This window comes from Barbus barbus, assembly GCF_936440315.1.
Source record: "Barbus barbus genome assembly, chromosome: 14".
In the NCBI taxonomy this organism is placed as follows: Eukaryota; Metazoa; Chordata; class Actinopteri; order Cypriniformes; family Cyprinidae; genus Barbus; species Barbus barbus.
The window spans coordinates 31,212,690-31,238,789 of NC_136742.1; the positions used below are offsets into that span (position 1 = coordinate 31,212,690).

Consider the following 26,100-nt stretch of genomic DNA (forward strand, 5'->3'; position numbering starts at 1 on the left):
GTCTGTCTGTGTGTGTGTGTGTGTGTGTGTGTCTGTCTGTCTGTCTGTCTGTGTGTGTGTCTGTCTGTCTGTATGTGTGTCTGTCTGTCTGTCTGTCTGTGTGTGTGTGTGTGTGTGTGTGTGTGTGTGTGTGTCTCTCTGTGTTTAGGCTAACGGAGGAGCAGATTGCTACAGTGTGTGAAGCTGTTCTCCAGGCTCTCTGTTATCTTCACTCTCAGGGCGTCATTCACAGAGACATCAAGAGCGACTCCATCTTACTCACGCTGGACGGCCGGGTGAGACACACACTCATCCTGACCGCCACTAATTACACTCCAGGAGTCTTCATTTACATCTATATGAGCTCTTCTCAACTGAGCACTTTTCCAGGACTAAGATTTAGCACATCAACTGCTTACAGTACAAAAAAGTGTCCTTAAATTCAAATTACGTTATTAAATAAATCATTAACTACATAGACTTGAAAAAAATATTAACATCAATTATGCATTTAGTGGGTCTTCTGATGTTTTAGAGTGTACTCTCTACATTGTAAAATAATATATATTTTTGATGTTGTAAATAAAACAAATATCATTGGACTACATTTTATAAGAAAATACTACAATTACTAGCAAGTGAAAATTATTTCTGCACCAGATTTGGTCAGTATACCAGGGTTATTGTCATTAACTAAAACCATAAAAAATATTTCACTTTTTTAAATAAAACACACACACACATATATATAATCCTTCAACTTATTTTATTTCACATTTCTTATGTTTGTTTAGTTTAACTTCAAGTACTAAAATAACTAAAACAGAAATTAAATTAATAAAAACCTATGAAGAGATATTTAAAAAGAAAAAAACTAATAAAAATGACAAAACACAACAAAATTCATTAAACTTTAATCAAAATTAAAATGAAAACAAAATATAAAAACTACTGTATATAGAAACATTTTCAAAGAAACAAAAATGAATAAAAAACAAACAAAAAACAAAACAAAATTACTACAACTTTAAATGTAATTAAAATGAAAAAAGACGAATATAAAAATAAAAACTATATAGAAATATTTTCAAAGAAACAAAAACTAATGACCAAAACACAAATTACTACAACTTTAAATAATATTAAAATGAAAAGAGAAAATATACAAAAGGAAATTAGAAAATAAAAATATTTAAAAATGAGAAAAACGCACTACAAAATTAGTAAAACTTAGGAAATGAAAAACATAAAAATATTTAAATAGAAACAAAAACTAATTGAAATAAGAAAACATGACATAAGTACTAAAACTTTTAAAATTAAAGCAGAAAATCTAAAAATAAAAACTATATAATTATTTTTTTAAAGAAACAAGAGCTAATAAATATGACAAACGGAACAAAATTACTAAAATTCAAATGAAAAAAGAAAATCTAAAAATAAAAACAAATTCTAAATATTAATAAAAACCTCTGAATGATACTAAAATAGCACTCTTTCCCATTATTGATGGAGTACATGTTTTTGGTGTATTTAGATTGGAAATGCCATTGATCTGAACAGAATTGATGTGTCTCTCATTCTCTGTTTTTCAGGTCAAACTGTCTGACTTTGGATTCTGCGCTCAGATCAGCAAAGACATCCCGAAGAGGAAGTCGTTAGTCGGGACTCCGTATTGGATGGCGCCGGAGGTGGTTTCAAAGACCCCCTACGGCACTGAGGTAACAAACATCATCAATCTTATCTTTAATTTCATCAGATCACAAATGACATGAAGTAAACAATCTTAATGGGTATGATTATTATTATAAAGATGCTGGTTGAGCCACATGTCACAATGCCACACCAGATATTTAAAGCATATAATGCTGTGATTAACACTTTTTAATGGGAAGATTAGAGTCGATACGTAACGATATCGCTTTACCGGATGTTGAATCTATTAAATAGCGTTAGAAATCTCTACTACAATAGAACATGACCGGTCTGACATTGCTTCATTCACGGAAGGTTTGGAAAGCCTGATCTTAATAGTGGAACACGTGGAGTAGAGTGGTGTTAAACAGGTAAACTGGGTAGTTTGAGCAGTAATAATGCTGGAAACTTATGCAAGACACGTGCCTTCATGCTCACAAGAAGTATATAAAAATACTGCCTTTTTTTCTGAAGTTGTGTTGTAATATCTTGAGAGATTGTTGGGAAATGACCTTCCACTTTCACCGACTTCAGAAGATAAAACTGAGATTGATCAGTTTAAAACAAAGAGTTTTCCCTTCCTACTAAACAATACATGCTCTAAGAATGTTTTTGCTAATGTTCCCATGTAGTTCTTCATTCTTTTTCTTTTTTGGTTATGCAAAACTTGAGGGAAAGTTCCATCTCTGAACGTCCCGAAACAAGTGTATCATTTAAAAATAACGCTACATTAATTTTTCATGGAAAAAAACATTCAATGAATAGTTATGAAAGCTTTATTTCTGCATATTAATTTTAATTTTTGTTATAAACATTAAGGAAACATTAAACATTAGTTTTTTTTGTCTGAAACATTTAGGGAATATTCCATTGTATCATTTTTCCAAACGTTAATGTTTCCTGAACATTCTAAAATGAGTAGAAACATTTAAAAATGTTAGATGAACATCCAACTAAAATGTTTCAGGAAATTTTTTTTTTAAACATTTAATTTTTGTTATACTAATTTTTAGGGAACATTCAATTTTATTACTTTTAAATATTACGGGAACGCTGCTTTTGAATGTTCTCTGTATTCTGAAATATGTAATAACATTTTAAAAGCATTAGAGGAATGTTCTAATAAAACTTTTCAGAAAAACCCCTCCATGAACAATGTGTAAATAATGTTTTGTGCTACCTTTTTTAAACGAACGTTCTATTTAATGTTTGTTCATAACTTTGAGAGAACGTTCTCTATTAGCTGGATTGTTAGAGCAGATACTGGACAGACACACTATCTCCTGCACCTAAAATATGGACTGAATCGGGGAATATAAATTCACTTCATAGGAAGACCATTGCTTCTATTGTCTTCTGACTTTGCATCTTGTTGTGCATTATCTGCTGGTATTTGTGGTTTTGTGTCTGTTGTGTTCAGCTTTAGTTTGTGCCAGGTGGCATGCATAAAATAAACTGATACATTTAATGTTCAAAAAGATAAAGAATGATGGGAAAAGTCATGGAAATGCATTGGTCCAAAGCCTTGGGAAAACTGTATCTATTTATATATATACACATTTAGTTTGTAATAGTTTTACTTTTGTTTCCTCATATTTTTGACTGACTTACAGTACAATACAAGTGTCTGTGTGGCGGGCAAACAGCTGCTCAGAGAACTTCTATATGAACTTTATCTCTTTGTAATTCTTGAGAAGGTTGTGTTTGTTCTCTGGAATGAGGAATCGGTTTAGTGAGGCAGATCCTGTGAAAGATCCTGATGTTCTGTGTGTTTGTAGGTGGACATGTGGTCTCTGGGGATCATGGTGGTGGAGATGATCGATGGAGAACCTCCGTATTTCAGCGAGACGCCGATAGCAGCGATGAAGAGACTACGAGACGAGCCGGCCCCGAGCGCCAGAAACATCAGCAGGGTAACATCAGCAGAACCTCAACAGGCTTCATTCAGCCAGCTAAAACTGAAGCTAAAACTGAAGCTAAAACTGTATTCATGGCATAATCAACTCCGTTTAGTTCAACTGCATGTAATAAAAGAACTAAAACTGAAATAGAAAAATGATATAGAATTATAATTCATATAAAAATAACAACTTTAAAAATATGAATACAAACTCCTAATGACACAGAATGTGAAATCATAACATGCGTATGTTTATGCAGTGCTGTTATGCAGCCCAACACTGAATAAAGAATAAAAAAGGTAATTATGACTTTTTATCTCACAATTCTGCCTTTTTTTCTCAGAATTGGAGATATAAACTCACAATTGCGAGAAATAAAGTCCAAATTGTGGGATATAAACTAATAAAGTCCAGTATATATATATATATATAAATACATATATATACTATAAAGTAATAAAGTTCTAAGGAGAAAAAAAACCTATATGTTCTCAGAATTGCGAGTTTATATTTCACAATTGTGAGAAAAAAAGTCAGAATTGCGAGATAAAATTTGCAATTACCTTTTTTATTTTTTCAATCAGTAACAGGAACGGGCTTCCATAGTTATTGTACAGTAAAACTATAAAAATCATTCATTGAAATAAAGCTGAAATGAAATATTAATATTAGATCAAACATTTAAACTTAAAAAATGTCAACTTAATTTTTTTAAATGTTTAAAAGTACTAGTTAGTAAAACTGAAAAAGAAATAAATAGAAAAATAAAGCTTAATAGAAATATAACCCCCCCCCCACCCTCATTAATAAAAATGACATTTTCATTAATTAAAAAAGACAAAATGAATTAAAATATAAATATTAGATTAAACACTTTAATGAAACAATTAAAATTATACATTTTTAAAAGTAGTACAATAAAACTAAAATGGAAAATTTATAATATTTACATATTAAAAAACAAAAATGAATAAAAAATGAGAAAAACATAACAAAATTACTGAAATAAAAATTTCAAAAATTAAAGCTAATATAAATCTAACATAAAAATAAAAGCTAATTCAAAATATTAACAAATACTATAAATATATAAACAATACAAAACAACACTTTTAATTAAACTACTAAATCATTTTCATTCATTAAAGAAGCTTAAATTAAATAAAATAGAAATAATAGATGAAACTAAAATTAGGAATGTTTAAAAGTACTACAATTACTAAAACTGAAAAATGATTAAAAGCTAAATGGAAATGTATTAAACTAATTAATAAAAAATGACAAAGGCACATAACAAAATACTAAACTTAAAATTGTAAAATTAAAGGCTAATATAAATGTAAAATATAAAAATAAAAGCTATAATTAATACTGAAACAATACTGATTTCATGCATAAATCAAATCAAATCACTTAATTACTGTATATCATGAAGACCATAAACACAAGTTTCTCCCCAAAATCTGCTTAATGGGACTTAAAATGAAGAAATCCTACTTTCAGGACCATTAAGTTATGTTTGGTCATTATGATGTGTAATATTATATTAAATTCTTATGCATAATGATGTCTGTGGTGTGATCAGATCTCTCCCATCCTGAGGGACTTTCTGGACTCGATGTTGACGTGTGATCCGCTGAAGCGAGCGAGCGCCGGAGACCTGCTCCAGCATCCCTTCATGCTTCAGGCCACTTCTCCTCGCTGTCTGGTGCCACTGGTGGAGCAGTACCGCAAACGCATGTCACGATGCTGACCTTTAGCACTTTAGAGAGAGACTGTGAACCTTCCTGATCTTCTGGAACAACCCTGAGCTGGACTGCTGATGTTCCCCTGGAGAACCTCATGGAGGAGGACAGGAGCGATTCACCCCAAACCCATCAGTCTGTCAGCATTTATTCCTCTTATTCTGATGCATTTGCACAGAACCTTTGACATTATGTGCCGTGTGTAATAGACTGTGCTGATGGGTTTATTAAATCCATCTGATGATCGTTCACAATGAATGGAAGCCTGTTTCTGCTCCAGGACAAGCAATTAAAAGGTAATTGTGACCTTATTTCTCGCTATTCTGAGGAGAAAAAAAACGGAATTGAGATGTTAACTTACAATTGCGAGACAAAAATGGGCATTCTAAGAAGAAAAGTAAAAATTTGGAAATATTAACTCTTGAATTGTGAGAATATATATTTTTTAATTGTGTAAAGTCAGAATTGGTGGTGAAAAGGTCAGAGGTAAAAACAATCGCAAGATAAAAAGTCAGAATTACAAGAGAAATCAAAATTGTGAGATATTACCTCAGAATGGCAAGAAAAAATGTAGAATTGCAATAAATCTAAGAGTCTATTAATAAAAAACTGAATTGAGAAAAAGTCTGAATTGCGAGAATATTTTTAATTGTAAGATATAAAGTCAGAATCGTGAGTTGTGAACTAAGAATTGTAATAAAATTTAATTTCAAGAAAAAAGTCTGAATTGCAAAATGTAAAGTCAGAATGGCAAGAAAAAATTTAGAATGGCGAGATATAAAGTCAGAATTGTTTTTTTATTGTGAAAGTCGGAATTGCGCTACATTTTTTTAATTGTAAGAAAGTCAGAATTGCGAGATATGAACTAAGAATTGTAATTAAAAACATTTTATTGCAAGTAAAATGTAGAATTGCAAAAAAGTCAGAATTGTGAGGAAAAAAAATAGAATTGCGAGATATAAAGTCAGAATTGCAAGAAAAAAGAGAATTGTGAGAAAAATTCTAATTGCGAGAAAAAATAGAATTGTGAGATATAAACTCAGATTTGCGAGAAAAATAGAATTGTGAGATATTAACTCAGATTTGTGAGAAAAATAGAATTGAGATATTAACTCAGATTTGCGAGACAAAAATAGAATTGTGAGATATAAACTCAGATTTGCCAGACAAAAATAGAATTGTGAGATATTACCTCAGATTTGTGAGAAAAATAGAATTGAGATATTAACTCAGATTGGCGAGACAAAAATAGAATTGTAAGATATAAACTCAGATTTGCGAGACAAAAATAGAATTGTGAGATATAAACTCAGATTTGCCAGACAAAAATAGAATTGTGAGATATAAACTCAGATTTGCGAGAAAAATAGAATTGAGATATTAACTCAGATTTGCGAGACAAAAATAGAATTGTGAGATATAAACTCAGATTTGCGAGACACAAATAGAATTGTGAGATATAAACTCAGATTTGCGAGACAAAAATAGAATTGTGAGATATAAACTCAGATTTGCGAGACAAAAATAGAATTGTGAGATTAAAGTTACAACGACCTTTTTTTATTTTTTATCCCGTGGCAGAAACAAGCGTCCATAATGAGACCAGAAACATGAATTATGAATCATGTTGACTTTAAAATGTAACTTTTATTGCTGTACAGCTTTGGATAAAAGCATCTGTTAAATGTTATAATGAACGTGTCAGTGAAACTGAACTCCAGCAGGCCATAGAGACACTCAATGTCTTTATTTTGTATTTCAAAATGTTAAATGATTTTTATTATTCATAACTGTTTTTGCAAATGTCATAAATTGCATGTCAAATCTGTTCCTCATATTTAAGCATTAAATTTACAAACTGTGTTTGATCTGCTCTATAAAGCATTGATTATATTGAATACATGGTTTAAACAAGCAAGAAACAGATTCTGAACCACAGGAGGCAGTTAAAGCACGTCTGATGATTGATGGCTGTTTAATAAGAGTCCTTGTCATAGTTATAATAATTTAGATGAAGCTCACATTCATGTAGATCATGTCAGAAATGTTGTCTCCTGGCAGTGTTCATTCTGTAATCTGTATCTGATCTTTCTGCCCACACACTGATTATATCAAGCATTGTGTCGCGTGAACACGTGTGAACATGAACACTTCTGTCAGCTCATCTACTGCCTGATAAACTCCTCATTTACTGATGTAGCACTTCAATACTTATGAGAGGACATCTGATGAGAAATACTGACAAATATTTTGTTCAAAAACTAAAACTGAAAAATAAACCTAAAGAGAAATATAATGTAAAAACTAATAAAATGGGGGAAAAACACCATATAATAATTTTTTATAAAAACTCATCTCAATTATACTGAAATAACACATTAAAATCATAACATGCATATGAAGTTTTTTTTTTGCACATTACATGAAGTGCTGTTATTACACTTTGATTAAATCTATTAATTTTTTTTGTGAAAAGTAAAGCTGAAATGAAATAAAATATTACACGAAACACTTAAAAATGTTATCAAAAATGATAAATATTTTAATATTTAAATAAATTAAAGCTAAATAGAAATAAAAAACAAAAATGAATAAGAATGGTAAAAGCACAATTACTAAACTTGAAACTGTAAAAATAACTAATGTAAATCTACATAACTTTGAGGTGAAAACAAGTACACTTCCATAATGTACTTTGTGCTCTGTTTTTGTACTTAATATACTAAAATGATCCTTTAGTAGTGTACTCATCTAAGTGTACTCAACTGTGCTATTTACACCATGAATATGAACTAAAATGCACTTTTAACATACTCTGTATTTAAAAAATATATTTAGTTACCACTTGAACCATCTTTCATACACTAGTACCCTCAAGTGTAACAACCTACAAGTGGTAACTACCTTTTTAAATACAGAGATATTTAAAATGAATTCATGCAAGTCATTCGTAAACCATTCTTAGACAGATCTTAACAGATCTCTTTCTTGTTTCATGAACGAGGCTCAGCTCAGCCACAGTACAGAGAGGCAGATAATAGAAGAGGAACAGCCTTCTTTTCATTCCTGCGTTCTATTTCAGGGGTGTTTCTGAGTGAGGATGAGTCGAGACGTCCTTCGCTGTCAGCGATCTCACAGGCGTCTCCAGCATTTATCAGAGGAGCGCTGATAAAGTCCAACAAAGATAAAAGACAAACACATTCCTGACTCTCAGCTCCCATTAGAGCACATCTTTGTCCTACTTAAGGCAAACATTACATAATCTGTTTTCTGTTTAGTATTGCCCAAGCAATATTTTCCTAAATTATTATTTTGGCATATATGTTACTGTTCTGTAAAGTTTAGAGTAAGATTTTATTTAATTTTTTATGTTTTTGAGTCTCTTCTGCTCACCAAGGCTGCATTTATTTAAACAAAAATACAGTAAAAACAGTGAAGTATTATTACAATTTAAAACAGCTGTTTTCTATGTGAATATCTGTTAAAATGTCATTTATTTCTGTGATCAAACCTGAATTTTCAGCATCATTACTCCAGTCGTCAGAAATCATTCTAATATGCTAATTTGCTGAAACATTTCTGATTATGTGGAAAACAGTTCACTATTTTTGTGAAAACTATACAACTATTTTTTTTCAGGATTCTTTAAAGAATAGGAAATTCAAAAGAACAGCATTTAATTGAAGTAGAAATCTGTTGTAACATTATAAATGTCTTCACTGCCACTTTACTGCTTCTTTGCTGATAAAAAAAATACAAGTTATAAAAAATAGCTATAAAATAGTTACTTTTGATCAATTTAAGGTAAACTTAATAAAAAGAAAAAATATATATATATATCTTATAAATGAACATATATTGCAGTACAAAAGTTCACAACACACAAAAAAACTAAAAATAAAAAAAACTTTTTTGCATTCCATTCCAACCATTTTTTCCATTACAAATATACTATTAGCATAATAATTTGACCAAAAGAGAAAAAGGTGGTCTCAGGTTTTTGGGCTCTACTGCATTTTTCTAAATCATGAATCACATAAACAAGGTATTTATGCATAAGATATGATCACATTGCATTAATTGCAAAGAAATCTCACTGCATTAATTGCAAAGAAAATGTGAGAATCATGCTTAATGCTAGAGGTATGTCTAATATTTCTAAAGGATGGAAACAATCAGGGAGGTGTTTGTTGTCTATATAAGGATATCAACAACTAAAGGTCTTGTTACTGACCCCACACCATATTTAACTCTTGATAAAATCCCTGCCCTTGTGTTCTTTCCTTTCACATCCTTATTTGGATCTCCGTTACCCTCTATAAAAGCCAAGCACTAGTGGTTTGCTTCTTTAAAGTTTCCTCAGCCGAGGTGTGCTCATCAAATCTCTCTGTACCTGGAAATCTCAAGCAGTCACTATGGGTGATGCTATGATGGCAGAGTTTGGGAAGGCCGCTCCCTTTCTCAGGAAGTCGGACAAAGAGCGTCTAGAAGCTCAGACGAGAGCTTTTGACATCAAGACCGAATGCTTTGTTGTGGATGAAAAGGTGGAGTTTGTGAAGGGGCAAATTGTCAGCAAGGAAGGAGGGAAGGTGACTGTAAAGACCGAGGATGGGAGGACCGTGACCGTCAAGGATGGAGACGTCCATCCCCAGAACCCGCCTAAATTCGATAAAAGCGAAGACATGGCGATGCTCACTTTCCTTCACGAGCCTGCAGTGTTGTTCAACCTCAAAGAGCGTTACGCAGCCTGGATGATCTACACCTACTCAGGGCTGTTCTGCGTAACCGTCAACCCTTACAAGTGGTTACCCGTGTACGACTCAGAAGTGGTTGCGGCTTACAGAGGTAAGAAGAGATCAGAGGCCCCGCCTCACATCTTTTCTATCTCAGATAATGCTTATCAATACATGCTAACTGACCGGGAGAACCAATCAGTCCTTATCACCGGAGAATCCGGTGCTGGGAAGACCGTCAACACCAAGAGAGTCATCCAGTATTTTGCAAGCATTGCTGCCGCAGGAGGAGCAACCGGAAAGAAAGACTCCAGCAAGGGAACCCTGGAGGATCAGATTATCCAGGCTAACCCTGCACTCGAGGCTTTCGGCAATGCTAAAACATTGAGAAACGACAACTCGTCTCGCTTTGGGAAATTCATCCGCATTCATTTCGGGACTAGCGGTAAACTCTCCTCGGCTGATATCGAAACGTACCTGCTGGAGAAATCTCGGGTGACCTTTCAACTTAAAGCTGAGAGGAACTACCATATCTTTTTCCAAATACTGTCCAATGAAAAGCCTGAACTACTGGACACGATGTTGATCACCAATAATCCATATGACTACTCTTACATCTCCCAAGGAGAAGTATCCGTCGCGTCCATCAATGACAATGAAGAGCTGCTTGCTACTGACAAGGCATTTGACGTACTTGGCTTCACAGCTGAAGAAAAGATGGGAGTCTACAAGCTGACGGGTGCTATCATGCACTATGGTAATATGAAGTTCAAACAGAAACAGCGTGAAGAGCAGGCAGAGGCTGACGGTACTGAAGATGCAGATAAGGCAGCTTATCTAATGGGGCTGAACTCTGCTGACCTGCTCAAAGGACTCTGCCATCCAAGGGTCAAGGTAGGCAATGAGTACGTTACAAAAGGACAGAGTGTGGACCAAGTGTATTACTCAGTTGGTGCACTGGCAAAGTCAGTGTATGAGAAAATGTTCAACTGGATGGTGGTAAGAATTAACCAATCCCTTGACACAAAGCAACCTCGGCAATATTTCATCGGCGTGTTAGACATTGCTGGCTTTGAGATCTTTGATTTCAATACGTTTGAACAACTCTGCATAAATTTTACCAATGAAAAGCTGCAACAGTTTTTCAATCACCACATGTTCGTTTTGGAACAAGAGGAATACAAAAAAGAGGGGATTGACTGGGAGTTCATTGACTTTGGGATGGATCTGCAAGCCTGCATCGATCTGATTGAGAAACCCCTAGGGATCATGTCAATTCTCGAGGAAGAGTGCATGTTTCCCAAGGCCAGTGATCAGACATTCAAAGCAAAGCTGTATGACAACCATTTGGGCAAGACAAACATTTTCCAGAAGCCTCGAGTTGTGAAGGGAAAGGCAGAAGCGCACTTTGCCTTGGCCCACTATGCAGGTACTGTTGACTACAATATTTCCGGCTGGCTGGTGAAGAACAAAGACCCACTGAATGAAACCGTAGTTGGGCTCTATCAGAAATCCTCTTTGAAGTTGTTGAGTCATATATTCTCAAATTATGCAGCAACAGATGGAGCAGAAAAGTCTGGTGGGAAAGGGACCAAGAAAAAGGGGTCATCTTTTCAGACCGTGTCAGCCCTGCATAGAGAAAACCTTAACAAATTAATGACCAATCTGAAAACCACACACCCACACTTTGTCCGTTGTTTGATTCCAAATGAGAGCAAGACTCCTGGAATAATGGACAACTGTCTGGTCATGCACCAGCTTCGCTGCAATGGTGTACTGGAGGGTATCAGGATTTGCAGGAAAGGTTTCCCAAACAGGATCCTCTATGGTGATTTCAAACAGCGGTACAGAATCCTAAATGCATCTGCCATCCCAGAAAGTCAGTTCATTGAAAACAAGAAAAGTGCAGAGAAGCTGTTAGGCTCACTAGATATTGACCACACGCAATACAAATTTGGCCACACAAAAGTCTTTTTCAAAGCTGGCCTGCTCGGTACATTAGAAGAGATGCGAGATGACCAACTCGCTCGTATCCTCACTAGGATCCAAGCTTATGCTCGTGGATTACTGATGAGAGTTGAGTATCAGAAACTGGTGGAACAAAGAGATGCCCTCATGGTCATCCAGTGGAATCTTCGTTCCTTCCTTGGTGTGAAAAACTGGCCATGGATGAAACTGTTCTTTAAGATAAAACCTTTGCTAAGGAGTGCCGAGTCTGAAAAGGAGATGGCAAACATGAAGGATGAATTCAGTAAGTTAAAAGAAGCGTTGGAGAAATCTGAGTCCAGGAGGAAAGAGTTAGAGGAGAAGATGGTCAGTCTCCTTCAAGAGAAGAATGATTTGCTTCTTCAGCTGCAATCAGAGCAAGACACCCTAACGGATGCTGAAGAACGATGTGAACAGCTCATAAAAAGCAAAATCCAGTTAGAAGCAAAAGTCAAAGAGCTGTCAGAACGTATAGAAGATGAGGAAGAGATAAACGCAGACCTCACAGCAAAGAAACGCAAGTTGGAGGATGAATGTTCTGAGCTCAAGAGAGATATAGATGACCTAGAGCTGACATTGGCCAAGGTGGAAAAGGAAAAACATGCCACTGAGAACAAAGTAAAGAATCTGACCGAAGAAATGGCATCTCTTGATGAAAACATTATGAAACTCACCAAAGAGAAAAAAGCTCTACAAGAGGCTCACCAGCAAACACTGGATGACCTTCAAAGCGAGGAAGACAAAGTAAATACATTGACAAAAGCAAAAGCTAAGCTTGAACAACAGGTGGATGACCTTGAGGGCTCATTGGAGCAAGAGAAAAAAGTTAGGATGGACTTGGAGCGAAGCAAAAGAAAACTGGAAGGAGACGTGAAACTGACTCAAGAGAATGTAATGGATTTGGAGAATGATAAACAGCAGCTAGAGGAAAAACTTAAAAAGAAAGACTTTGAAATTAATCAGCTGAATGGAAGGATTGAAGATGAACAAATGGCTTCAGCACAGTTGCAGAAAAAACTAAAAGAAAATCAAGCTCGAATTGAAGAACTGGAGGAGGAGTTAGATGCAGAGCGTGCGGCTCGTGCTAAGGTGGAGAAACAAAGATCTGATATTTCTCGAGAACTGGAGGATATCAGTGAGCGCCTGGAAGAGGCAGGTGGGGCCACATGTGCTCAGGTAGAACTCAATAAAAAAAGGGATGCAGAGTTTCAAAAGTTGCGCAGGGACCTTGAGGAAGCCACCCTTCAGCATGAGACCACTACTGCCTCCCTTCGGAAGAAGCATGCAGACAGTGTGGCTGAACTAGGGGAACAGATTGACAATTTGCAAAGGGTCAAACAAAAGTTAGAGAAAGAAAAAGTTGAATTCAAGTTGGAATTGGATGACCTTTCCTCAAACATGGAGAGTGTGGTAAAAGCCAAGGTAAATCTTGAAAAGATGTGCCGTTCACTGGAAGATCAGATGAATGAATATAGGTCAAAAGCTGAAGAAGCCCAGAGAGCTCTGAATGATTTGTCTACCCAGAAAGCCAAGCTGCTGACTGAAAATGGGGAACTTGGACGACAATTTGAAGAGAAGGAATGTCTGATTTCCCAACTTACTAGAGGAAAGACCTCCTACACCCAGCAACTTGAAGACCTGAGAAGGCAAAATGAGGAAGAGGTGAAAGCAAAGAATGCTCTTGCTCACGCTGTACAGTCGGCCCGTCACGATTGTGACTTACTAAGAGAGCAATTTGAGGAGGAACAAGAAGCAAAAGCTGAGCTCCAACGGGCATTATCCAAGGCCAATACAGAGGTAGCAACATGGAGGGCAAGGTATGAGACCGACGGAATTCAGAGAACGGAGGAACTGGAGGAAGCCAAGAAGAAGCTTGTACAAAAATTGCAAGAAGCAGAGGAAGCAGTGGAAGCAGTGAATGCAAAGTGTTCTTCTCTTGAGAAAACAAAACATCGCCTGCAAAATGAGATTGAGGATCTTATGCTAGACCTTGAACGGTCAAATGCAGCATCAGCGACCCTGGACAAAAAACAGAGATCCTTTGACAAAGTCATTGCGGAGTGGAAACAAAAGTACGAAGAGTCACAGTGTGAGCTTGAGGGAGCGCAAAAGGAAGCCCGCAGCTTAAGTACCGAGCTCTTTAAACTAAAGAATTCCTATGAAGAATCTCTAGATCACCTTGAGACTGTAAAGAGGGAAAACAAGAATCTACAGGAGGAGATCTCAGACTTAACAGATCAAGTGGGAGAAGGAAGGAAGAGTGTCCATGAGTTAGAAAAACTGAGGAAACAGCTGGAACAGGAGAAAACAGAGTTGCAGTCTGCACTAGAAGAAGCTGATGCTTCAGTTGAGCATGAAGAAGGTAAGATCCTACGAGCTCAGCTGGAGTTTAACCAGTTGAAGGCAGATGTTGAGCGCAAGATGGCTGAGAAGGATGAGGAAATGGAACAAGTAAAAAGAAACTACCAGCGTATGGTTGAATCCTTGCAGGCCTCCCTTGAGGCAGAGACGAGAAGCCGTAATGAGGCCTTAAGAGTAAAAAAGAAGATGGAGGGAGATCTTAATGAAATGGAAATTCAATTAAGTCAGGCCAACAGACAGGCAGCTGATGCTCAGAAGCAGCTGAAGATGATCCAATCATGCTTAAAGGACACTCAACTACAGCTGGACGACACACTTCACAGTAATGATGATCATAAAGAAAACATTGCCCTGTTGGAGCGCAGAAACAACCTGATTCAAGCAGAACTAGAAGAACTGAGAGCAGTGCTGGAACAAACCGAGAGGGGTCGTAAACTAGCTGAACAAGAACTTACTGAAGCAACCGAGAGGATGCAACTCTTGCACACCCAAAACACCAGCCTCATCAACCAAAAGAAGAAGCAAGAGTCAGATCTGCTTCAGCTGCAAAATGAAATGGAGGAGCTGGTGCAAGAGAACCGCAATGCAGAAGAAAAGGCAAAGAAAGCCATCACTGATGCAGCTATGATGGCTGAAGAGTTAAAGAAGGAACAAGACACCAGTGCACACCTTGAAAGGATGAAAAAGAACATGGAACAGACTATTAAGGACCTACAGCACCGTCTTGATGAAGCAGAGCAATTAGCAATGAAAGGAGGGAAAAAGCAGCTACAGAAAATGGAGGCACGTATCCGTGAGCTTGAGAATGAGTTGGATGCAGAGCAAAAGCGAGGTTCAGAGTCCATTAAAAGTGTGAGAAAGTATGAGCGACGCATTAAGGAGCTGACTTATCAGACGGATGAGGATCGCAAGAACTTGGCAAGACTGCAGGACTTGGTGGACAAGCTACAACTGAAAGTAAAATCTTATAAACGTTCTGCTGAAGAAGCTGAGGAACAGGCAAATGCCAACCTGGCCAAATTACGAAAAATGCAGCATGAGCTAGAAGAGGCAGAAGAGCGGGCAGACATTGCAGAATCTCAAGTAAACAAGCTGCGTGCTAAAACTAGAGACGGTGTACCTGGAAAGAAATCCCAGGATGAGTAATGTGTCTTGAGTAGTTTTGCAATCTCACCTAGATTTGTTGGTTCACTAATTTTAAGATTAGTACCTGAAATCCTCTGAAGGATTAAACATTAGTCAAACCATAAAAATGAGTGAACAAAATAACATGAAGGCAATACTCAAAAATGAATGTGTTGGCTTAGAATTTGAAATTCATTTTCATGTTAAAAATGAAATAAAATACTTTTAAAAATCACAGAATCTAATTATTGTGTTCATCCCACCACATGACATGTCAACATCAATTAACAACAATAAAGACAAAAAACACAAGATTTATCATTTATCCCATTTATTTTCACTTATTTTAGCTGACCAAAAGCAATTTATAAATTGGTTGAGGCCAATTTGGCTTCAAATGGGAGCTAACTAAGATTTATACAAAAATAGGACAAACATTTCATCAGATTCAATACTGATCCATCTGTTCAACAACAGCAGTAACAACAAACCTGAAAAAGAAAGAAAACTAAAACTACTCAAATTAAAACCACTTTAGTACTTCTGCAACCAATCTAACTCCGTAACAGTTTATTTACATTTCTCACAGATATCACACAAAACATTTTGTTTTCAACGCATCTGTCTAAACTTCCCTTTTTAATGGAACACTACATATTTACATTTAATACAACATACAATCTGTAACCGTTACAAAAAGAGCAGCACATTCTTTAAAAACCAGGCAAACCTCTTCTGTCTACTTTCCCAAGTGCATGTTTTAGTCTCCTACATTCAGCACTCTGAAATCAAACATATGAACTCTATTTACACATCTTTCTATATGCTGAGAAAATTCCAGCCCCGATTCATTCAGACATAAAATATATTGATCTTACAGAGACAACCCACATGCTTCAGTAAATCAAAAGACATTACTTAAACACAGCAGGACATTTAAAACTCTAACAGCTGATATAGATATAGTTACAGTGGACCTTCACTGGCCCAGATACAACCTGTATACAAACACTTTAATAAGTTACAGAGAACATGCAAATATTGCATTAATTTTGTAGATAAAACACCATCAATTCAGGGCTTACATTAAGGGGACAGAATTTGATTTGTCGGGCAAAAACCTTTGCTTTATTCTCTTTTCAGTACACCAGGAACCAAATGAATTCAGGCTAATGCAATTCAAGTAGACAACATCAACAGTTCGTCGGATGCCACAGTAGTGATTTAGAAACTTTAGCAAGCGTAATTTGGTTTCTACCATATTCATTTCACAACTTTAACAGTGGGCCAAGATATCGCTACCTTGTAGGCAATTTCACCAGCAGCTTCCACTAAAAGGAGGTTCTCACTCCTCAGATTAAAAACATCATAATAACAAAGACTAAAATTCTCCAGTGCCAAAAGCATATTTGTCCATGCCTGGGTGGGGTTGACAGTACAAATTTAATCTATGTCCGGGGTATTAACTTAGTCAGGGTAGAGGCCATGGTAAGTTTGATGCAAACAAAAAGAAGGCTGGGAAGGACCTTGGTAACTACTTTTCCAAAATGCACCTTTCCAAAACTTTCCAGTGGAAAACACAAATGACCTAAAATCTTAAGACAGCACAACCTATGTTCTACAACCACACATCACTGCCTCCTTTCATTCACATCAACTGGTGTCCGCCCTAACTAAACTTGAGGATTTGTTTAGACACTGGATTCTCTTCGGTGTAGCAATAATTTGCAACGTCAAAGCAAGTTTGTCTAGTTTTGCCAAGTAACAACAAAAGGAGCTGTTGATTACATCAGCATGCAAACTCTTACTTTCAGAGGTCTGATTCTTTCAGCTCTCGTAAGGCAGACACAAGGGAACGTGTTTGTTAAATATCTTTGAATATAAAAAATATATTTACAGACGCAGAGCTCAAGTCATTGTACAGAGAGAAAGGTTGTGCAATTCCGTTTACAGTGGACAGATGTGCTCAATGCACAGCAACTGTTTGTTTAGTAACAGGTCAGCCATTATTTCGGGAAGAGCTATGCTAGTCGCGATCCCAGAAATATGAGGTTACTCACAGACTGGACGGTTGCGCTTGCTGCTGCAATGCTGCTTGATGCGAAGCTGAAGCTGCTTCGCAATCTTTCGATCCCTCTTCCGGACGTACGTACAAAAGGAAGAGCGTGACCGTAGCGAAAGTGGCTGCGTTGACCGGAAATGCCCGTAAAAGAGTGGAAGTAAGTCCGCGCGTGAAGACCCGCCAACCTTCGCGTTGGATGCTCTTCCTTGTGCAGTCCATGATGCCACTGTACTGGTACTTTCCGCCGACTCCGTCGGCTTGGAGTCGGGATTTTATTACGTCCACCGGATACGTCGAAAGCCAAGACGCGATTCCCGACATGCCGCCGGCGAACAGCAGTTTGGGAATCATGTACGGATCCTCCGGCTCGCATCCCAGCGAACGCGTCAGGAGGTCATACGCGAGGAAATAAACGCCGAATCCCGGCGTCTCTCGGATGAGAGTCGTAACCATTCCTCGGTTGACTCCTCGCAAACCCTCGCGCTGGTAAATGCGAGCCAGGCAGTCCAGAGAGTTTTTGTAGACCTTCCGAGAGGACGACGACTTCTCGCCCGTTCCTTGCATCTGCATTCGGGTCTTGGCCAGTTCCATCGGGCAGCAGATCACGCACTGGATGGCGCCGGCCGCCGCTCCGGCTAGGAACTGGTTCATGGGTGTATCCTCGGACAACATGCGCATGGTGTTGCCCTGAACACCAAAGACGATGGCGTTGATGAACGTCAGGCCCATCATGGGTGACCCAATGCCTTTATAAAGGCCAGTCATCTGCAGAGAAGGTGAAATAAAGTGATCCAAGGTGCATTAGTTTACATGCATATATGTGACCCTGGAGCACAAAAGCAGTAGTAGTATATTTATGTATATTTATTTATATAAAGGTATATTTGTAGCAATAGCCAACAATACACTGTATGGGTCAATCATTTAAATAATTGTTTATTTTATTTACCATTTTATGCCATATCAGCATAATAAAAAAAATAAAAAAAAATAAAAAAAACTACATTCATGGCCATCGAGAATAATAAAATGCATACGGCTTAACAACTATACTTCAATGAATTATATGCAATAATTTAACAATATTTTACAAACTATAAAAAGTAACTAATAATATATAATACATTTAAATATTAATATTAAATATGAATAAAGTCAAATATAAAATTACTAAAATATTAATTCAAATATTAGAATACAATTTTTTTTTTACTCAGCCTTGTCTTTCAATGTCGGGAGAAGTTGTTTTTTTTTTTTTTTTTTTTTAAGTCAATTATTCTCTTCAATAAATATACAATGCTAAGTCTTGTGTATTTGGGTATTAGTAATTTAGTACTATATTTATGTATTATTTTAGGGTGTATAAATAAAAAAAAATTCTGCGTCAAAAAGATTCAAAAGAAAATCTCAACTGCCTCTTATTGCTTGCCTCTTTAAATACTTAAGTGCAATTAAATGTTTTGCTTTAGGTGATGTATCTTTTGTGTAGTTGAATTGAGTAAAATGCTTGACATATTTTCTGTACTTAAACTGAAGTACAGCTCCTCAGTACGTTTGACACCCTTGGCCACACTTACACCGCAACTGAATGTGACCCAGATGCAAGTTTGTCCCATGACACAGATCTGGTTTTCGGTGTAAGTGGGTTAACAAAAAGAAAAAATTGTAATATGGAACTCTTTATTTCACTAAAGTATAAAGAATAATTATTTTAAAATGTAACTAAATAATATTAATAAAGTGTAATATAATATCAGTTGAAATGAATATTTATAAAAGTGTTTGTGCTGTAGTTAAAACACTGAAGTTTCCACTCACTGTCTCTTGACGTATGATGGACTGGAAACAGTGATAAGTCCCTCGGTAAAGCGGTTTATCCACACTCTGGACCTGAAGACGAACCTACAGGAGAGACAACCTGATTACTACAAACCCATGAAAACAAGAGCTTGTTTTTCAGAGTTTCTGTTGAATATGGAAACAGGTGAAACACCATTGTGGTCTAGTGGTTGAAGACCAGCAATACTTATTAAAAAAAAAAAAAAAAGTATATTCCTAAATAAATATAAACAATTAAAAATCAATGGCATTTTATTAATCATTTTTCAATTAAGTTCTTCCAAGAAGGGCCTAAATATTCAAGACAAGTAAAGGTAAAGACGGTAGTAAACAGCGCAACAAATATAAATGAATAAACAAATAAAACCAAACATAAAAGTGAGAAAAAGATGACTGTTTTTTTTTTACATCAGTATTAAGTCAGAAAATTAATTTAATACATGTACATCTGATGCACTAAGTAAATAGTTAAACGCTAAAATTATAAAAATAAATAAATAGGCAAGGCAAGTTTATTTATATAGCACATTTCATACACGGTGGTAATTAAAAGTGCTTTACATAAAAGAAAATGAAATAGTCATTAAATATAATAATCACAGCAATAAAAACAAGGAATTTTAAAATGGTATAGACAATTTCAAGGACGTAAACGATAGCAATGGCGTAGGAACGCTCACAATACAAACATGCATGTTTATTACAACGCTAAATGAATGCTAGTAAGCTAATCACTTCATGCCATTATTACTGATTTCATTCGTTTTATAATGTGTGCTTAGTTTGGTCGAGTTTGTTGTTGTGGAACAGTGCTAGAAAGCTCTATCGGAGCCATCATGTGGTCACAAATAAACAAGATGAAAGCAATTCAATGCTGGCTACGCTATTTTGCATAAACCATTATTTTTTTTAAAGATAAAAGTATGGCCTACATGCAGATTAATAAATGCACACACACTACATAGAGTATATATATGTATGTTTTTTATGCACATTTACTGTAATCACACATACAGGTAAAAAGTGTGGGCGCTATTACTATTTTTTAATGTTTTTGAAATAAGTCCAATGTTTATCAAGCCTGCATTTAACTGATCAAAAATATAGACAAAAACTGTAATATTTTAATTGAAAAATTACAATTTAAAATAATGGTTTTCTATTTTAATATGCTTTAAAATATAATTTATTTCTGTGATCTGCAGCTGTATTTTCAGCATCATTACTCCAGTCTTCGGTGTCACATGATCTTCAGAAATCATTATAATATACCGATTTATTATCAGTGATCAGTGCTGCTTAATATTTCTTTATAAACTGAGATAATTTTAGTATTTTAATAAAAGAACAGCATATTTATAATAGAAATGTTTTGTAACAACATGCACTACTGTTAAATTTTTTTATTTCGACTGATACAAAAAAAAAAAAATCTTTTTTTAAAGAATATGGACACATTTATTCAGCAAGGATGTTAAATAGTTTTTTTGTTGTTGTTGTTTTTTAAAGTGATAGTAAAGACATACTGTTAGGAAAGATTTCTATATTTTGAAAATCTCTGCCAGGATTCAATCATTCAATCAATCAATCAATCAATCAATCAATCAATCAATCAATCAATCAATCCTGTATAAAGCATCACAGATTCCAGAAAAAATATCAAGCAGCACAATTGTTTCCAACACTAACAATAACCAAATATCAAATCAGCACATTAGAATGATCTCTGAAGGATCACGTGACACAAGACGAGTAAAGGCTGAGGAAAATTCAGCTTTGCATCACAGAAATAAATATAAATGAATATTAAAACTGAAAACGATTATTTTAAATGGTAATATTTCACAATATTAATGATTTTGTATTTTTGATCAAATAAATGAAGGCTTGATGAGCATAAGAGACTTTCAAAAACATCAAAAATAGTAATGCGTCCAGACATTTGACCAGTACTGCATAGAAACAAAAGACAGAGACTGTTTCCAGCTCATTTATTAACATGTGATCAATATCAAAAGCAGCAGGCTGGCCATGAGCAGCTTTAAGTACATCTTACATTACAGATGATGGCTTTCCTAAAGACAACTAATGTGAACTCATTTAATTATAGCCCACATAAAGCTTGCAATAAAACGGAAATAAAAGCTTGGCCTTTTTCACTAAACAAAAATCAAAACGCTAGGTGCATATGTCAGCAATGATGAAAACACAATGCTGCATCATACTAGAAGAGTTAATGGAAATAAAAACAAAGGAAATGGAAAAAACCCTGTGAGCAGAGAAGCGGTATGGTGTGCTTTCACAAACTGATTTATTTAGCAACAGAAGTCATGTTTAAGTCATAGGGTTCAGCATGAAATGGATAGGACGGACTAAAGTGTCACGACAAATAACAATCTCCCTGGGTTAAACATCAGCCAAAAATAGCAATGATAACTGTTTGCTCACTTGTTTTAAGAGCGTTCCTAAGAAATCAACAGCCGGCTCAGATGACAGATTTGCTCAACCTACGTGCAGCGAAAGCACTTGCACTCGAACAACACGAGCTGATGATTACTAACCTTAACCGTGTCGAAAGGATGTCCGACGAGGACCCCGGCAGCACCTGCACAGAAAGGAGAAATATGAGTTTAGAACGCTTAAATATTCAGCAATATATAGTATACCTATAGAAACCTATTTGCTCAATAAAAATGGTCACTTAATAAAAAAACTTTTTCTCTGAATTCTTAGTTACAACTTGCAATTCTGAGTTTATATCTTTTTTCTCCAACAGCATCTAGCAATTCTGAGTTTATAACTCCCAATTCTGATATTTTTCTCTGAAAACATCTCGCAGTTCTGAGTTTGTCTCACGATGCTGAGTTTACATCTCACAACTGAGTTTCTCTTTTTTAAAAAACATCTCGCTATTTTGATTTTACGACTCGAAGTTGTTAACTATGACTCACAATTTTGAGTTTATATCCTGCCATTCTGACCTTTTTCTTCTCAGAATTGTAAAAAAAAAAAAATCAGATATACTTCTTGTTTTTAAAAATAAATTATTTTAGTGTAACATTTCCTACACTTGTTTGCTGCATTGCCACATGACCACATTAAGCACTGAATTTTGCATAAAACTGTTATAAGCACAGCTGTAAATGAACAACAGTGTAAATTCTAGGATCTTTAGTGTTTTATTTCCATCTGGTTGGATTTAGCACGACACCAGTCAGTCATTGGCTGGCAATCATTGAAAGATGTTAATGTAGGACTGGAAATATAACGAGATCTATCTCAGTATCTCACAGGGTATTGCATGTCAGCAGCTACTGCTCCATGCCAAAGACAACCAATGACGATCCACATGTGCTCAGGCTGATGGGAGTCAGTCTGGACCGAAGGCATTGGTCCATCCTGACCAATCAAAACACGTCCTTTACTACAGACTCAAGTTGTTAGATGGGGCCAAGAGCTGACTTAAAATGACAGTGATGCTATATAAACCAAAAAATACATATCTATAGTACGGCTACAGAGCAGAGCTGGGTGATATACAGAATATATTCACAGTGCTGTATATTTGCTGCTGATACAAAAACTAGGCTAAACTTGAACAAAAATAATGTAATTCTGAGAGATGTTTTAATTAGTAAGTTTGATTAATGTTGAATGTTTACAAATCAGTGCACATAAAAACATTAAACATCATTATTCCTTGTGAGAACAATAGGCAAGGAAAACATGCCTTGAATGTTTAAATAGACTGATTGTTTTTTTTTTATCAGCTTTCTTTTTGCGTCATTGTGTAAAAATGTTTACAAAAATTATTAAAATGTTAAAAATTTATTAAAATATTTTTATATTTTATATAATTAAATATCGTTATTACCTGTGTTGTTCATTTAGTGAAAAACGGCATGCCTTGATTGTTTATTTTTGATTTACTGAGTTAAACATAATAATTTTAACCCATCACGTCTTTTATATTTATTATCTTTAATATCATATATACAGTATGCAAAGTTATCGTTGCTTTTTATTATATATATATATATATATATATATATATATATATATATATATAAACAACTAATAAATAAATAAAAATAAGATTTATATATAGATATGTTTATATAGTAGTTATAAATGATAAATAATAAAATTAAGATATATGCACAAACATATTAATACATGCATTTATTTAATTAATTATTGAGTGTGTGTGTGAATGCACTCACAGTAATAAACAACTAGTAAATAAATAAATAAGGTATATACACAAATATATTAGTATATGTTTTTATGCATATTAGTATAAGTTGGAAAAAATACTTTTCAGCTATATTTCAGCTCTTGTTAATTAAAAAAATTATAAGCCACATAATGTAATTATTCATTTATAAACTTAGGGAAACATAATATGTGGCTTGTCTCTCATAATGACACCTGTGATCCAGCTTTTATGAGGCACGGTGCGTGTAATATGAAACACGAGCCGGCAGGAGCTTGGAGAGACGTGGCCCGTCCCGCAGCGGGGATTGGCTCCCGCAGGGGTGTGTGGGACACCTCTGTGTTTGACGGGACATGGACAGACGTTTGGGAGGGGGTTATTCTGGGCTCTTCCAGGAAACACATTTCACAGCAGCTCATGCATGACTGATATTCACACAAGAGAACAGGACGACTTCAAGGAGGCTTGTAGGTTACATATTCAATTAAAGGCAATCATAAGGAATCAATCTACATACATTTGAAGTATTTCTCACCTATATCATATTCAAACAATCTGTGAGTGAATCTGAATGCGTTTGTTTAGTACCCTGAAGGCCTGAGCCAATATTCAGATTTGCTTATCAATAGTTGATTCTTAAACTTTCACCTTTTCCTCTCATGTTGGTTACAGACTGGACCAAATCTGTCCAGTTAAGTGCTTATTTGTGACTATAATGTATTTGCATTAGAATAGAATTTATAATGAATGCTGAATAAATAATAAAAAGTAAACTGTCTACTGCACAAATGATACCTATTCAAGTTAGTTGTAGAAAACGTGTATACACCATAAATACTGTACATACTGTTACAAACAACCTAAAAGGTGCTTTGGCTCAAAATAATATGATTTCTATGGAAGTTTGTTTCTACCACAGGATGAAATAATGAAAAAGGTCATTGACTATTTATCTCACACACAATTCGGCTTTTTCCATGCAATTCTGAGAAAACAAATGCAAGAATTGCGACATATCAGAATTACAAGATAGAAATGTGAAATTTGAGAAGTCAGAATTGTTTGATACAAACTCACAACTGTGAGAAAAGAATCTCAGAATTGTGATAAAAATGTACATTTAAATTATTTATATATTTATTTATTTTAAAAACTAAATTTGAGAAACAAAGTCCCAATTATGAGTTTATATTTTGCAATTCTGAGAAGAAAAAAAAGTCAGAATTTAAAAAAGAAAAGATCTTTTTGAGAAAAAAATTGCAATTTTGTGGCAGAATCAAGCTTCCATAGTTTTCACCACAAAGAAAAATGTTGACATTGTAACCAGATTTAGAACGTTCATCATTCAGTAGCAGTTCAGTCACAATGTAACATTCTTTACTTCAAAGGCGGCAGAGCGGAATTCCATCACGTGACTCAACTACCTCAAGAACAACAAACTGAATCACATTTAGAGAAAACCAACAGCTAAAGAGAAGTTACAGAAAATACAGTAACTGAGATAGATAGGGCATCATTTCTCATTTCTAATCTTCAATTATATCTGCTCTTTTGCACATAAATAGCTTAATCATCAGTATTTAAGAGGCTCAATAAACACTAACTCTATCACGTGTCCTGCGTGACGTGGCTTCCTGTTCCACTACAAATAATTAAGCATGTGTGTCTCCATCTAATCGTGTGAATTACATCAACAAACTCCACACATGCGAGTATGACTAATTACTGCACTTCAACTGTGTGCAGACGGAGTCTAAATGTAAAAATACAGTCTATGTTTGACACAGAAGCAGGTTAGACCCTCTTAACGAGCTTAACTAAGTCCTAATCTAGCAGACAGGAGTTTACTGTACTCTACTGTACTAGTAGAAACACCTTACCTCCCATGCATCCAGCAAGGAAGTCCATCACTGCTTCAAGCTGACAGAAGCAAGCAAGCGTTGCAGATGGGCTCAAGCCTGTTCTGAAGGGTTAACTGGGTTTTGGTCGCGCTGGTTAGCTGGTTAGTTAGTTAGTTAGTTCCTCAGGCCTGAGCTGAAATGCCTGTGATAAGTCTCGAGGTTCAGCAGCGGTTCTCCAGCGGATAATTTCACCTACTGGCTTGACTACCACCTGCAGGGTTCACTGTCTGTTTGTGTGGCGGGTTCTGGGTGGATGGGTGTAGGTGAGGAGGTGTGTGTGCGTGCTCCAATCCCGAGCCGTGGATTTAAAAATGTTCCTGTTCCTGCTTTTGGTGTCATGCGCGCCTTTCCTGACTGAGCCGGGTCTTCGCTATTGGACGGTTACAGAGAACGTCATCGCTAGGTGTTTTAATATTCAGTAGCCGAGACAAGCCATAGGAGGTTGGGCTCATTAATATTCATGACGTGCCTTCGCCGTAGTAGCGCTAGCGCCGGAGAGTCCGACTCGTTGGAGTGAATCGGTTCGTTCGGATCGAACGATTCATTTCAGTTTTTAC

The 26,100-nt window shown here is 35.7% G+C and overlaps 3 protein-coding genes across 5 annotated transcripts in view; 2 read left to right on the forward strand and 1 right to left on the reverse strand.

Annotated features, from left to right (window-relative positions):
- Nucleotides 1-7,199, forward strand: part of LOC306880250 (serine/threonine-protein kinase PAK 6-like) — a gene marked incomplete at its 5' end in the record, with an annotated part of 28,001 nt that extends 20,802 nt beyond the window's left edge. The window contains 5 exons of one of the 3 annotated variants that reach the window (XR_013785064.1): nt 149-275; nt 1,575-1,700; nt 3,453-3,587; nt 5,161-6,460; nt 6,613-7,199. Coding sequence is in view for 2 of the 3 variants with exons in the window: in XM_079433659.1 (XP_079289785.1) it covers nt 149-275; nt 1,575-1,700; nt 3,453-3,587; nt 5,161-5,328 (556 nt within the window). Of the gene's footprint in view, nt 1-148; nt 276-1,574; nt 1,701-3,452; nt 3,588-5,160 lie in introns of all 3 variants that reach the window. The other 2 variants (XM_079433659.1, XM_079433658.1) reach the window with 2 other exon arrangements.
- A 2,536-nt stretch (nt 7,200-9,735) lies between these two features.
- Nucleotides 9,736-15,546, forward strand: LOC306879853 (myosin-6-like; the record flags this gene model as incomplete). The annotated part of the gene is made up of 1 exon (XM_079433069.1): nt 9,736-15,546. One exon carries the CDS (start codon nt 9,736-9,738, stop codon nt 15,544-15,546), a length of 5,811 nt encoding a protein of 1,936 aa, XP_079289195.1.
- A 296-nt stretch (nt 15,547-15,842) lies between these two features.
- On the reverse strand, nt 15,843-25,895 carry LOC306879836 (mitochondrial basic amino acids transporter-like). The gene is made up of 4 exons (XM_079433040.1): nt 25,523-25,895; nt 21,988-22,031; nt 19,406-19,489; nt 15,843-18,352 (listed from the first exon to the last, which is right to left on the reverse strand). The coding sequence occupies exons 1-4, from the start codon at nt 25,548-25,550 to the stop codon at nt 17,582-17,584; spliced, it is 927 nt and encodes a 308-aa protein (XP_079289166.1). The 5' UTR covers nt 25,551-25,895; the 3' UTR covers nt 15,843-17,581.
- Nucleotides 25,896-26,100: the final 205 nt, after the last annotated feature.

What these genes read in the sequence shown, in the direction of transcription:
- LOC306879836 (XM_079433040.1), bottom strand. Translation starts at nt 25,550, where the DNA reads ATGGACTTCCTTGCTGGATGCATGGGAG. An exon ending in CCTTGCTGGATGCATGGGAG is followed by an intron (nt 22,032 to 25,522) that starts GTAAGGTGTTTC and finishes CTTTCTGTGCAG; the next exon opens with GTGCTGCCGGGGTCCTCGTC. An exon ending in CCATCATACGTCAAGAGACA is followed by an intron (nt 18,353 to 19,405) that starts GTGAGTGGAAAC and finishes CCTTCTCTGCAG; the next exon opens with ATGACTGGCCTTTATAAAGG.